The 15,673-nt window shown below is 37.1% G+C and overlaps 1 protein-coding gene across 1 annotated transcript in view; it reads left to right on the forward strand.

Moving 5' to 3' along the window:
- The window catches only part of DMD (dystrophin), a 2,307,273-nt gene that overhangs the window by 1,946,087 nt on the left and 345,513 nt on the right, over positions 1-15,673 (forward strand). The window contains exon 60 of the mRNA XM_023515448.1: positions 6,939-7,085. Coding sequence (XP_023371216.1) covers positions 6,939-7,085 — 147 coding nt within the window. The remainder of the gene's footprint in view (positions 1-6,938; positions 7,086-15,673) is intronic.

The following is a 15,673-nucleotide window of genomic DNA, read 5'->3' on the forward strand; positions in this document are numbered from 1 at the left end:
CCCGCCACAACGCCCGGCTATTTTTTGGTTGCAGCCATCGTTGTTTTGGCGGCCCAGGCTGGATTTGAACCCACCACCTTAGGTGTATGTGGCTGGCGCCTTAACCACTTGAGCCACAGGCGCTGAGCCATCTTGTGTTTCTTTATTAAGTGGTCCTGCTGTGAGTAGCCCATTCCTCCAGGTATTATAGAGATTCTGGTAGGCCTCTGATCCTCCGGACCAAGCAGGATATGGTCCTTGACTATCTGGGCCCTAGCAAGATGATATACCTACCTAGAAATGAGGAAGCTACGCAACACAGCTAGGCCTTGCCTGCCCCCGAGTCCTGGCTAAGCGGATTCTGTGAGGGCTTCCCTGAGCCACACATAAGAGCCTCAAGACAAGCACCGGACACCTATATTTGCAGGATATAATTTCTATCTCCTTCCTTCTCAGTTTCTCAAGACTGGCCCAGCATGAAGAATCCTAAGACATTTCCTCCAACCTCCTCTTTTCAGGCTACTTTTCTAGAGTCTTGGTTCACAAGCATTTGTTCCGTAAGGTTTTATTGTAGAGAAAAATACAGTTAATCATCGCTTAAGTTAGATTTGTCATGTAAATTCTCTACACTATGTAGCCCTAGAATGACACTTCACTGTTGCACCTTAATTTTGAATTCTTTGTAAGTGAAATAGGACCTCTGAGGATTGGCAGGTTAAGATTTCAAGGGGACTCTGGGAGGCTGAGGCAGGAGAATCATCTGAGCTCAGGAGTTTGAGACCATCCAGACCAAAAGCGAGATCGTATCCATACTAAAAATAGAAAAACTAGTTGAGTGTTGTGGCGGACACTTGTAACCCAGCTATACGGGAGGCTGAGACAGGAAGATTGCTCAAGCCCAAGAGTTTGAGGTTTCCATGAGCTGTGACACCATGGCACACTACCCAAGACAACAGAGTGGAAACTGTCTCAAAAAAAAAAAAGAGAAAGAGAGAGAGATTTCAGACTCGGGGCCCATAGCACAGTGGTCACAGCGCCAGCCACATACATCGAGGCTGATGGGTTCAAACCTGGCCTGGGCCAGCTAAACAACAAGGGAAACTGCAACAGAAAATAGCCAGGCATTGTGGCAGGCACCTGTAGTTCCAGCTACTTGGGAGGCTGAGGCAAGAGAATCACTTAACCCCAAGAGTTTGAGGTTGCTGTGAGCTGTGATGCCATAACACTCTACCCAGAGCAACATAACAACACTCTGTCTCAAAAAAACAAACAAACAAAAAACAGATTTCAGGAGAAATGATTGATATCCCTAAGCAATATATATTATATAAATCATTTATAAATAAAGTCATAAATGGCGAATGTGGCAGAGCTAATCTGAACATCACAGACTTTTCTCTCCCTCTCACTTGCTTGTGAACTACTCCTGCTTTCTTGGATTATCTAAACGTCCACAGTTGACGCCTCTGCTTTCTTTCCATCTACAAAGCTTCACTTTGCTTCGCTTTCATCCTAATCCACTTCAGATTCTACAGTCTGGTTTTCAATCACATTGAAGCTCCCTTATCCCTAAGTATAGGCCCCACCATCATCTGACAGAACCCACCTCTGGATCAACTGTTTTCTCCATGCTTACATGCAGTGCTGTTGGAGAAAGGGTCCCCCTTTCCAGACAGACTGATCCTGCCCAAAATTTTCATCCTGAGCCTCAAATGAGTTCTCAACACTGTCTGGCAACCTCACCACATTTCTTAAGTCAACTCCCTCTTGCAGTCTCTATCACAATGAATTCGAATGTTTCTACTTCCCTTTAATTCTTTTCCATGCCATGAATATTCCTTGCATGCCTTACACTGCTCCAGACACTGCGTATGATGCCAGGTCTATTGCTTCCTATTTCCAGAGAAAATAGAAGCCCTCAAAGTGGAATCCCCTCAACTTCCTCTTTTAGTCTGCCCAGCTAACCTCCTGGACCCTACAGTAGGAATGGTCTCTGAACTCTCAAGTCAAAATTGCTCCCCCCAAAATAATGTTCCCTCTTCACAGACAATTTCTTTGTTACAAAAGTAGTTGATGACTATCATTTTAAATATGTATTTGAGCAGATCCTTAACCACATAAAGATAAGCAAAGATCTTACAGGCAATTTAATTTTATACAAAGAGGAGAAACTTGATGTATCAGACTTATGTATCATTCTAAATCAGTACTTTTATATCTATAATAAGACAACATTTAATGAAGTGAAAATTCTGCCTGCGTGAAACTAGTCATAATAACATTAGACTTGGTTTGCTCTTTCATGGGGAACATATTCCAGATGTTTAAGTGATTCAAAGAAAACCCACACTATAATGGCTCCCTTCAATGTTTTCTCTCTTACCGCTTCCAAACTAGAATAAAATCTAATGCAATCCTGGTGTCATTTAAATAACACATCATATGGCTCAGAGTTAGTTGTACTTTTTGACATTTTAGGTATACTGTTGAATAATTTAAATATAAATTTATGCATGCAATCTTAAAGGCTCTAATATGTGAAATATAGTCAAACCCAATTGTATAGCTATTTAAATGGCACGGTACCTATATTCACCCTTTCTGTGTCTCGTGACTTTCCCTTTAGGGTGCCATCCTTCTTGTAATGTACACCTCTGGGCACTGCTAGCCTGTAGCAGTGAAGTGTACAATTCTACATTCTTGGGAGATGTAGAGCTACCACCAGGTCAAATGCCAAAGTGAAGACTGCCTTGAGCATTCTCCTGCCTCCTTTTTCTTTTCATCTCTTCTCCCATCAGTTATCTCCTTGCCTCCATTTTTATGTGCTTAATGCCCTGGTGATGATTTCTAACTGGTTAAAGTCCTTCAGTCTGGCTTGGAGTCCATAGCTCAGTGGTTAGGGCACCAGCCACATACACTAGGGATGGTGGGTTCGAACCCAGCCCGGACCTGCCAAACAACAATGACAACTACAACAAAAAAATAGCCGGGCGTTGCAGTGGGCACCTGTAGTCCCAGCTACTTGGGAGGCTGAGGCAAGAGAATCACATAAGCCCAAGAGTTTGAGGTTGCTGTGAGCTATGACACCACAACACTCTACCAAGAGCAACATAGTGAGACTCTGTCTCAAAAAAAAAAATAAAGTCCTTCAGTCTGCTCTCAGGCCCATCAGGAGACCTCCCTAAAGTGACTCTTTTTTTCAAATTATCTCTTTATTTACTGGCTTCTCCCCAAAAGAAGCTTCCATTATCAAATACCTTAACAGAAATTAAGGCATTCAGTTCCACTGAGTACTTGGCATTTTTTCATTAATTATCATACCAATAGCAGTCACAGTAGTAGAAAAATAATAGTAGTAGTAAAAATGTGTGTTCTCTATTCCAACTCAGTTAGGACCTGTAGTTCAATAGTTAATTTAAAAGTCAATTAAGTGAAGGAATCATAAAAAATATGGCTTACACATTTTATTTTAATTAAAACAGTCACCAAAATTTTAATGTTGTATGATGGCTGGAGTTCTCCCTCAGTCACACTGATAATACAAACGTTTTGATTTCCAGTTCCAGTGTCTTTAATGTGGAGACAGTTCATCAGGAAATATGAGAAGCATTCCAAATATAGAATCCCTCTCAATTTTTCATGTTGTTTACTAATCTTTTACCATCGTCTTGTCCATACGTACTTCAACAATATTTATTTTCCTTTTCTGTAGGCAGCAAATTTTCAGAAGAAATTTATAGAAATAATAACTTTTCCTTGTTAGACTACTATTTCTTTGATTTAGGAAATCTCTAATTAAATTACATAATCTCAATACTAACTGGCCAAACAGACCTGAGAAGATACACACAACTGACAAGTCAACTAGTAAGAGCAGAAGGGCCACATGTACCGACAGACACCTGGAACATTTTAGTTAGAGGTTGTTAGGTGCTCCACTTTTCACAGAGGGAGTAAAGACTTCAGCTAATCTGGTGAGTCTTAAGTAGAGCTCAATTCAGAAAACTTTGAGCATCAGTGTTTGATCGGAGCGGCGTGGGAAGGAGAAGGAACGCACAAGATCCCATGACGTTACAGAATTGAGTGAGGGAGAAAAGTAAATTAAGAAAAACGAAGAAGAAGAAAGAGGAAGAGGGAAAGGGAAAATGTTGTCATTAATTCTGAGTACTGAAACTTGTATTTGAATCTCCCCTTCATCGTGTAAGATATTGATACAGGTTTAAAATGTGTGCCCAGGAGTTTGAGGGGAAAAGTAAAAATCAAAATATTCTCATAAGAGACATTTGAACATGTGCATTATGAAACCTAAAGGGAACTAGAATCTAGATGGCACTTAACTGCGATAAATACTCAAGTCAATGGCTAAGAAGCTCGCTGATAAAGGGAGATGATCAGCACAAAGGGCTCATGGGCAGTACTGAAAGATTCTGTCTCCAGCCTGTCCTCTCTGCAGTGGTTCCTGTTTACAACAGCCCCTGTGATGATATTTATTTGTGGTTACTAGAAATGCATGTCATTATCAAGAAGAGAATGGTTTCATTTTGTAATTGTTATCCTTGTTCAGGTTTCCCCATTAACATTTAAGGAATCTGTTTTCTAACCTTTCTATATGCAAAACAAAATTATTATGCATCATTTCCTTTTAGATATATGCATTCATATATGTGGATTTAAGCCACCTTTCTCCGTGGGCACTTCTGATTCTTTTAATCCATGTGTTTACTCATAAAGCAACGGAATGTAATATTTACTACCAACCTCTATGAAAGTTAGTTTAGACTGATTCCAGTGACATTCCACTAACATGAAGTTGAACACATTACATATGATTTTTTTTATGTGTGTGGTCAGAAGGAACTCTTTTTGTTTCTTTTCATTAATATATAATTCACACACTATAAAATTTCACCTTTGAAACTGTACAATTCAGTGGTGTTTAGTTTAGTCACAGAAGGTTACACCATCATCACCACTGTCTAATACCAGAACAGTTTTTATCATTCCCCCCCCCCAGTGAAACACCATGATTTCTAATATAATATGTTTAATGATCACTTTTATTTTTTTAAATTTCTGATTAATTAATATGAGGGTACAAATGATTAGGTTACAGTGTTTGCGTTTGTTAGGTGATTTCCCTATTGCAGTTTGTGCCACACCCAGGAGGTGTGCCATATACCCCCAAATTGTGTCCATTAGGGGCGAGCACATCCATCAAACCACTCTCCTCCCCTCTTCCCTCTCCTTCCCTCTCCTCATCCATCAACCACTCTCCTCCCCTCAACTTGAATTAAAATGAGTAGGCATATAGCAGTAGTTCATCTGCTGACTTCATATTAATATTTGAGTACATTGGATACTTGCTCTTCCATTCTTGTGATACTAAAACTATAATTTCAATAGAGTTATTGTCACAGTGTCTTATCTTGTATTATCTAAGAGCGATATAAAGGTCTTATACTCCATACAATACCACGTTTTAGTGGTGAGATATTCATGTTGATTTGAGAGGATGATGCCATCCTTACTTTCATTATATTGGCTCCTTCCATTTACAATGGGAGGAAATGTGAGGGTCGCAGCTGAGGTCTGAATGGGCAATGGTTCTTATCAATGTAGCGAACCAGGCAGAAAAGTAATACCTGCCCGGATCAAGCAAGTCCCAACAGCACATAGAGTCGAGTAAGTGATGCCGTCCTTGTGCACAGACATTATATTACACAAACTGTTCTCCTAAATGAGGGAGTTTGTTCCTTAGAAATTGCTCATTGGAACATTTGGACATCATGCATCACGTTAAAGAACCATAAATGCCATCTTGATGGGGTAGTTATGATGCATGGTAATATTCTCCCCATATCTGCACAGGCTTCTTCTACTCAACAGATTGTCATGATGCATTACATCAGAGACTCCTGCTCTAGTGCTTCGCAGACAGCTGAGAAGCCCCCCGGGAGCCTTCTGAACTCATTGCTACAAGGACTAAAATACCAGGAGACCAAGAAGTCATTCATGGGACTTGACAAAATATTCTACTCCCTAAATGAAACTATTTATTACATGGTTGGTGCAGAGTATGAATGCAGTATTTTAAGATCAAGTGGATCATTTTACTGTAAAAAATAAAAATCCATTTCTGGTTGTGAGATGAGAAGAATCTAGAATCTAGCAGCACTCTGTTTATCCTGTTACTGTGTCAATACACAGTTTCTTTGGAAAAGTATATAATCTAGTACATCATAATATGCACTCTAGAGGCAAATCTGCATATATATCCCAGGTTTCTCAATTTTTATCCATGGGGCTTTGGCAAAGTTTAGCTTCTGCAAGTTTGTGTCCTCATGTGTAAAAAGAGAACTACTAGCTTCATACAACTGTTGTAGAAGAATGAAGTAAGTTCATGTGTGGCTAGAGCTCATGGTAGGATTAGGCACCTAAGAAGTGCTCACTAAGTTAGAAGTTATTATGCATCAAGGAGCAAATGTCTATTGTTGTACTAGCCCCATAATGGAGCATCTTAGTCTGTTCCCTCAGCAATGATAAAAATGCCATAGACTGGGGGGCTCATAAACAACAGAAATGTATTGTTCACAGTTCTGGAGTTTGAGGAGTCCAAAATCCAGGCACCAGCAGATACGGTGTCTGGTCAGGGCCAGTTCCTCACAGATAGCATCTTTTCCCTCTTTTTCCTGCATCTTCACATGCTGAAAGGTCTTTTTATAAGGGCACTAATCCCCAAAACCACCTCTCAAAAGACTCCACCTCCTAACACCATTACCATTTTTTTAAGATTTCAACATATGAATTTGGGGGACAATGCAAATATTCAGACCATAGCACAGAGCAAACATCACTGACTATACCCGAAGCCAAATAGATATTTAGTATTTCCCAGGTGTCTGTGTTTCTTTGTTTTAAATGTACTCATCTTCCAATTTGCTCTTGACTATTTCATACAGGCACTTCGAGGAGAAATTGCACCTCTTAAAGAAAATGTAAACCACGTCAACGACCTTGCTCGGCAACTCACCACGTTGGGCATTCAGCTCTCACCATATAACCTCAGCACTCTGGAAGACCTGAACACCAGATGGAAGCTTCTGCAGGTAGGCATGTTCTGAGCATTATTGTTCCTTATTGCAGTAAAATATTACACAGATAAAGTTTGTTTGTAAGAAACAATGTAAGTAATTTTTTATTTGATTTTCAAAATATTTGGTGAGGATAGGATATTTTCTATTATTTGATAGTCCCTATATAAATGTTTTAAAATTATTAAAATTCATTTTGGAAATGAATACCTCGTATACCTTATAGTAAACATGGAAGATAAGGCCAAATCATGATGAAAGAGCTGAACTGTTGCCAGGCAATTTCTTTGTACTATTGTTGCTTGGAGTCTTAAAACATTTTTCCCTTTCTAATCCTAATGTAAAGAAAGAAAGGTCAACAGTAAGATATGTGCTAAAAGCCATTGAAAGAAATAGTATCTTATCACAAACCAACTCATGAATGTTTTCACAGGTTTGCATTATAAATACCAGAAATATGAGTGTGTTCAAAGTCACACTTACAAGCTGTAGTGACCTTGAGCAAGTCACTTAATTTTTCTATGCCTCAGTCTTTCATCTGAAAAAATTGGGATAATAAAATTCTTCACAATATCAGTTTGTTATAAGGATGAATAAGTCAAAATAAGTAGATAGTGCTTGGACTAGCACCTGCTACATGGTAAACATTCTATAAATTACAGTTCTTAGTGATATTACAGTTAAGATTATTATCATAGTATTCAGGTTTTGAAATATGAGTTACTAGCTACATGACCATGAAGCTACTGATGGTTCTGTTTCCTCATCTCTAACATGGTTACTACAACAGTGAACGAACTAACTCATGTAGAGTTCTTAGTGCAGTACCTGGCACATAGTAAAAAACAAATCAGAAAAGCTTATAATGGTGAAGGAGGTGTGTCTATATGTTCAGTATGAAAGACGCTATGTTATGTTCCCAACACTGGATTAACCATAGAATTAGGGAATAATTTTCTCTCCTTTTCCAATTTCATAGAATGTAAATGGTATGCTCCTGAGGACAGAGAGAAACTGCGTTTAAAGCTATTTGATTTTAATGTTTTTATAAGAAAGATATGATAAACCAGGTTACTTTCCTATTGGCAGTCCATTTAGGGGTATGATTAAAAGTCCTATTACAGAACTACTAGATCTTTGGTAAAAACAAGTTCTAAATTCAAGACCTCTTGAGATCTCATACAATTTAATTCTTCTTGTGATGGATAGTCTGGAAATATTTGTATGATAGATTGTTAGAAGTGGCATTGATAAAAGCAAGGCCATATAGTTAAGCAATTATATGCCTTTCTCTGTTTGCTCCAGAGTGGTTGAGTGCTACTAAAATCTTATCAGTTTCATCCTCAGTGTGTTTTTCATTTTACGCATAAATAAGAAGAGTAATAAATGTCCTAAGAAAACCAGTGGCTACATTTGTACCATTCAAGCACTCTTGAATTAGATTTGAAAGTTTCTTTTAGTGAGGAGAATGCAACATTGGCTTTCAGAATGTGGTAGGAGATTTGTGATAATGCCACGTTAACTTACAAATGAGGTCAAAAGATTATGACTAATAGGAAAAGTTTAAAAGAATCTGTGCTAAGTGCTCCATTCTATTTATTTACACGTAAGGTGTGAAAAACTATTTTTGTGTGTGAAAAACTATTAGTAGCTCAATTTTTAGCCATTTTTTAAAACAAAGACTTGTTTATAAGTACAGGGAAATACGTGCAAGGAAATAGTGTGATGCAGCAAAAGAGAATTGGAGAGAATATTAAGGGGCCTAACTTCAACCTAAGCTCAGCCATTATTTGACCATATTATCATGGGAAAGCCATTAACCACTGTCAGCCTCAATTCTCCTCATTTTTAAAATGAGACAGTCTATTTTGTCTAAGGTCACATCCAGTTCAATCCCATGATTCCATATCTGGATGTCTGAGGGAGATACTACGTGTTTGATGAAAGTTAATTTAGAACCAATGAAGTTGCTTCTCTGATCTTAATACAAATGTGACTTACTGAAATTACATTTCTCCGTGTATAATTCAAACTTTTAGACTCCTGATTCCTAAACCCACATATACCCAGTTTTCTGTATCAAACAGTTCTACCAGTTTGTGATCTATGATCTTATTGTAGCAAATTTCACATTTCTGGTTTTGAACATGACCTTAAGAATATGCTCAAAACATGCTTTTAGCAGACAGCTGATAAATCTATAAAGTTTTGGTTTGCACATAACCAAGTCAAATTCATTCCATTCTTCTCTTTGATCACAATTGTAACCACTCTGCTTTATTATGAAGTTGAGTTCTTGTTCAGTAAGGGAACAAAGCAAGAAATGAGGTTCATATCAAACAATCTTATTCCCATTCCTAGAAGAGCAACATTGAAAACATTTTCTATTTTGAACAATGTATGTAAGACAAAAGCATTACCCAGCTTCTGTGGTGGGAAGCTTCAGCCCACCACCATTATGATGTCATATTTCTATAAAAATGAAGAATCCAGTCATTTACAATGCTATGTCACTCACTAAATCATGGTAAAAACCAAGTATGAGTTCATCTTTGCTTCGCTCTGCTAAGACAAAGAAAAATCAAGAAATAGAAAGCTGGAGCAGTGGGAAGGCAGATATGAACATGAGGAGAGAAAGAGTCTTAAATTTGGGCAAAAAAGGATAACAGAAAGAATAGAGTTACATACTATCAGAATATCCTGGGTTTAGTTACATAATCCATTCATTTTAATTTTAAAAGACAGCCATGCTGTTTTTCTTAGCTGTATGCATGATCAGACAAAATGGCAGAAATGGGTTAGCTATACAGTTGTGACCACCAACAGTAAAGAAAGGTCCAGTCACTATTTTCCTGTACATAGACATAGAGTATATAGTTTCAAATTTATTTTCAATCCACTAATAAAACTATAAGAGACATTAGTTTGTCTGTTTGAAACTTTTTGTTAGAATAAAATCCCATTTCCTTCTTCAGAGCGGACACATTGGTATGTGTATTACTTCTTGACCGTTTGATGGTGTGTTTATAGTGTCAGGAACCATCATTCTTTGCAGTTACTTTCTCTCATTTAGTAGTATTATGGTTATGGATTCTGATGATGATGATTACATATTATCATTACTCTCCTTTACAAGTAAGGAAAATGAGACTTAGAAATATTAAGTGCCACAGTCACAGTCACATAACTGTGTCAGTCAAGATCTGAGTTAGGTTCTTTGAACTACAACTCCCATGCCTTTTTGTACCCTCTTTTTAAAGTTCTATTAAGAAAGCCATTTGGGGCAACATAGGTGTGAAGTGCCTTACTTTGTTCATAAGTTCCCTCTTTTTTCAATGATTTTCAGGTATATTAACTTTGAAATCTTCCTTTTACAAACCAATGGATGAAGGAGCCCAGTTCAGTGTACCCCCTAAGATCCTACTTGCTCATTCATATATAAAATTTAATGCATTTCGTTCCTCTTTGCCTTTAGAACTCAGCAATTGTACTCACATCAAACCAACGTGATCTTAATGAACTATCTCTTAAATCACAACCAGTGCTAACATTTGATCAAGTAAAAATGAGAATCCAAACCAAATGGGAAAAAATCAGAATGATGATAAACCTTTCTAATTTTAAAACATTACACACACACTGATTGGTGTCGTCAAGCTTATTATTCACCAACCACAAGTAGTATGTGACAGAATAGTCTACTATTTCTTTGAACTCATAAGTAAACACACAAACAGCAGAAGCTACAAAAACTTCACTGGGTTTAGCTATACAATCCATTCGATTTGATTTTAAAAGAAAGCCATGCTGTTTTTCTTAGCTGTATGCATGGTCAGTCAAAATGGCAGAAATGGGTTAGCTACACTGTCGTGACCATAAAAAAAAAAAAAAACAAAAAAACATAAAGAATATGTGCTTTATTGACTGTAGGAACTTATGGAATGTGAACACTCAAAACAATGTGAATAATATGAAGGCATTTCCAGGTATAAAATTCCTTCAATATGTTTTAAAAAAAAACAGCATCATGAATTATATATGCTTTTTAAAGATTTCCTAAGATTCTGCTAGCGTCATGAAGGTAACATTACCTTCCATCTGCACACCTCTGTGGTACCTGTCACAGGAATCTAAACCCTCATCTGTTGCATATTCCATTCCTTCTTTCAATTTTTTTCTGCCTCTTTCATTCAGTCGTCATTGATTGAACATCTGCTGTGTACCAAGCAGACATTGTAATTGTCCTATTTGGTCCAAGGACATACTGACCAAAATGCCCTTTATTGTTTATAATATCTTAATAAAAGCTTTGGGGTGGTGCCTGTGGCTCAAAGGAGTAGGGTGCCAGCCCCATATGTCAGAGGTTGTGGGTTCAAACCCAGGCTCGGTCAAAAACTGAAATAAATAAATAAATAAAAATTAAAAAAAAAAAGAAAAGCTTTGAAGATGGGTTTTCTTTCATTGTTTCTTTAATGCACCACCCTCTCTTCCTTTCTGATATTATGAACAAGAAATATATGTGCTGTTATCACACTAATACTGAAGAAGCAGTACCTTTTCAGATCTCTGGCTTATAAATTTTTCAATAATTTCTTATTCAGAATTTGTTCTTTGTAGACAGAGTGGTTAAGATTTGGGAAAGGACATGGTATCATATTTAGCTGACCAATATTTGTGTGGCTTCCTTTAAGAAAAAATTGCACACCATTTTTAATTAAAAAATGTAAAATTCCACCAGAATGGTTTATGTTCTTTGCTTTGGCGAGATAGCTTTTCTAAGCAAGTCTCCTATGTGTATATATATATTTTTGCCCTTATCAGCATGAGATTTGATCCTTTAAATTTATTGACAAATTTTGAACATTTTCCTCATGTTCTTTTTTTAATGATCCTTTGCATTATGGGGTCACTTCTAGGCAGGGAACCTGGGTGAACTGTACCACACTCTTACAAATAATACGGGCCTATTGCTAACTGAGGGTAAAGAGACAGCATCCAATGTCCCTCATTTTAATTTTGCTAAAGGGTTGGTTCTACCTATGTCTTCCTACTACGTCCTTCTTTGATGTTTTCTTTAATAAGACTTAAAATGATTCTGCTCGTTGTTAGACCATAGAACTCAGGAAAAATGGAAAGTACTCAGCCGTTCTCCAAGGAAATATATTTTCTACATCAGTGATGCTCAAATTTTAGCCAACATCAGAATGACCTGGAAGGCTTATTAAAACACTGATAGCTGGGCCCCCCCAACCGAAGTTTCTGATTCAGTAAGTATAGGGTAGAGGTTGAGAGTCTGCATTTTTAACAAGTTCCCAAGTGAGGTTGATGCCACTGATTCATTAACCACGTTTACATTAAACACTTGTCAGGTACAGTCAAGTTTAAAAGCTAAAAAAATATTGTGACTTCTGTAAGACACAGAGAGAAGTTTAGATTTTGATTGGAGAAATTAAGTATAATGCCATGCAGAAAGCTTTATATTAGAGGAGTGTTACAGTGTTAGGGAAAACAGAGACCCAAGCACTAAACTTTCCTTGAAGGCAGAAAGAGGAGAATAAAGGGAAACTTGGAGGATGGAAGGAAACTTTTACTAGATTCCCAGAAACGCGATTTGCTGCTATATGGACTTAAACTTATTATATTTCAAATCATATGGTTGAGAACTGTGCTGCACAATATGGTAGCTACATGTGGCTATTGAGCCCTTGAATGTAGCCTGTATGAATTGAGATGTGTTGTAAGTGTAATGTACACATCAGGTTTCAAAGACTTAGTACAATACAGGATGTAAAGTATCTCATTATTTTTGTGTTTTTTACATGTTAGAATGATAATATTTTTATATATTTGATTAAATAAAAATGTCATAAGGAATTTCACATTTCTTTTTTTATAGTTATTTGAAATTGGGTATTTTTCTTGAAAATGAATGAAGTGAGCCTGTTACTTCAGCTAAAACAATTGTGCCTACTAGAACATTTAAAATTGCATATGTAGCTTTCTTTATATTTTTATTGGGTACAATTGGCCTAGAAAGTTCTCAAAATGTAGCATGCCTAGGGATTACCTCCAGAGCTTGTTCAAATCCCCTCAGAGATTCAGTATTAGATGAGGCCTGCAATTCTGTATCTCTGTCAAGCTCCCAGGAGATGCTGTTTATCTGTGACCACACATAGAAATTACTTTTCAAGGCTCAGTGCCTGTAGTACAGTGGTTACAGCACCAGCCACATACACCGAGGCTGGCAGGTTCGAGCACTACCTGGGCCAGCTAAACAACAATGACAACTGCAACAAAAAATAGCCGGGCGTTATGGCGGGCACCTGTAGTCCCAGTTACCTGGGAGGCTGAGGCAAGAAAATCACTTAAGCCCAAGAGTCAGAGCTTGCTGTGAGCTATGACACCACCACACTCTACCAAGGGCAACATAATGAGACTCTATCTCAAAAAAAAAAAAAAGAAAGAAATTATTTTTCAAACTACAGATTATAATATTATATATATATAAAAAGAAATTATTTTCAAACTACAGATTATAATATTATATATTATATTATGTACAGAGGTATAAAAGTATATTTTTGCATCAAACATTGTCTGTAGCTTGACTACAAAATTGCCTTGCCAATATACCACTATTTTTTGTAAATAAAGCAATCATATTATAAAACTTACAGATTTTTATAAGCTGGTCAGTTCTTTTCAGTTAACAAATCTGTGTAGTACTAAGCAGTAGTTCTAGTGAATGGGAATCCTCCACTTTGGGGAATGTAAATAAGGGATCCATATTTATCCTCAAATATGGCAATAACATTTAGGAAAAACTACTCTAACACATTCTAAATTATAAGTTACTCTTTTAAAAAGATTTCAAGTATAATACCTAGTCTGGTGTGCCCATTGTAGGAGTTTTTTAAAAGCTGAAGGTAAAGGAAATGAAAAGAAGAAAGAGGAAAACCGAATGTGTTTGTTTTTGAAAAGGTTAAGTCACAGAAGGATTTGTTGATATTAACAATAGAATGACCCGTGAAAAAAGGACAATTAAGTTCTTAAAAAAAAAAAAGCATCTTTTTTTGTAAGGAGAGAAGAGTCATTTATGCTTAACCTGAACTGATTAGAATAAAATAAAGGACGTGACCAAGACCCTTAAAGAATTGAAGAAGGATAGTATAAATCTAAATGGCAAGATAGTGACCACCCTTAAAGGACGCTGGGGTCAGTGTTCACTGTCAAGGTTAAGAACATTTGGTTTTCGATGTTTATGCAGCTACCTATACTTTGTTCAGGAGGAATGTTACAGAAATTGCTCAGGTAACCTTGAAAGTAGCATGGCCCAGATATTCCAGTCTGTCATTCTCACCCCAAAAGAATAGTCTGGTTTTCAAGGACATTCTCTGTTTTAAAAAAAAAGGGGGGGCGGGGAATTAAGATATGTGGGATTATGGGGAGGAAAATGAATGGTGTATGGAGTGTGAGGAAAAAGAAACATGAGGCATGAAATGAGAATGAAGCCATCAGGAGTGAAAACATTTAAATGAGTTTAAGAGAATAAAAGGCATATTGTTTTTTCAGATATTTTTAAAGCAAACCCAAATCATTATGAAGTATTCATTAGGTTACTTAATTGCTTGATCTTTATGAACTACTTAATTTCTAATTTGTTTATATCAGGAACTATTTTTTGCTAGCTATTATATTACAATAATCCATATGTGTGTTATTATTGTTTTTAAAAATGGAATCACTAGATGTGATTAAACAGCACATTTATTTATGCATGCATTTAGTTTAGTTTTCTGGTATTTCTAATTCCTTTCTAGAAATATATATATATATAGTTCCAGGCATTTAAAATTGCCGGAATCCTCATGTTTTCTTGTCCTTCTTTGTTCTGCAGCTGACATTTGCCCTCGCCTCCAATTTCTCTCTGCTTTATTCTTTGTTCCGTGAAGTGTTCTTCTCTCTCCAGTCTGACCTCCCTCCTTCCCTGGAGTTTGACCCCGCCCTGCCCTTTCTTCTGCATTTGTTTGCGCTGCTTGTTTTCTTCTGGCCTCTCCCACTGCCCTGCTGAGCTGCGTGTGAAACGCTCCCCAGCAGCTGTTCACAGTTCCCATGCTACGTCATGCCCAGCATTCAAAGAGCCGCTGTTCTCACAAGGCCACCAGCAAGACTCCCCCACGCCTCCTTCACTACACATTCCTCTAGAAAGTAGAAAGAATCCCCTTTCAGGCCATATGGAAAACCGCCTGTTCAAGCCAACTCTGTAGAGAGGACTGCCAACTAGCTTATGAAATTCAGAAATGCTGTTTTTTAATGGTAAATGTCATAACATGCATTTCAAATCACTATAATTTACCTCAATGCCTCTTTATTTATATAAATTCTATAATGTCCTTAAAATAATTATCATTATGATATAAATGCCCCCATCACTTAATATATGAATTGCTGTACTAAGTTAGATATGTGGGCAGAAATACAATAAATTAGACAATGACTATTAAAAATTCAGCCTTTTCACATCATCAGACTTGATTCAGACAGTGCAGTTGCACAGTGTAGATTTGAGAGTTGATTTTATGGAGCATTGTGCATTACTGAGA

The sequence above is a fragment of the Otolemur garnettii genome, unplaced genomic scaffold (assembly GCF_000181295.1).
Source record: "Otolemur garnettii isolate 467f Iridium unplaced genomic scaffold, OtoGar3 scaffold00072, whole genome shotgun sequence".
Taxonomy (NCBI): Eukaryota; Metazoa; Chordata; class Mammalia; order Primates; family Galagidae; genus Otolemur; species Otolemur garnettii.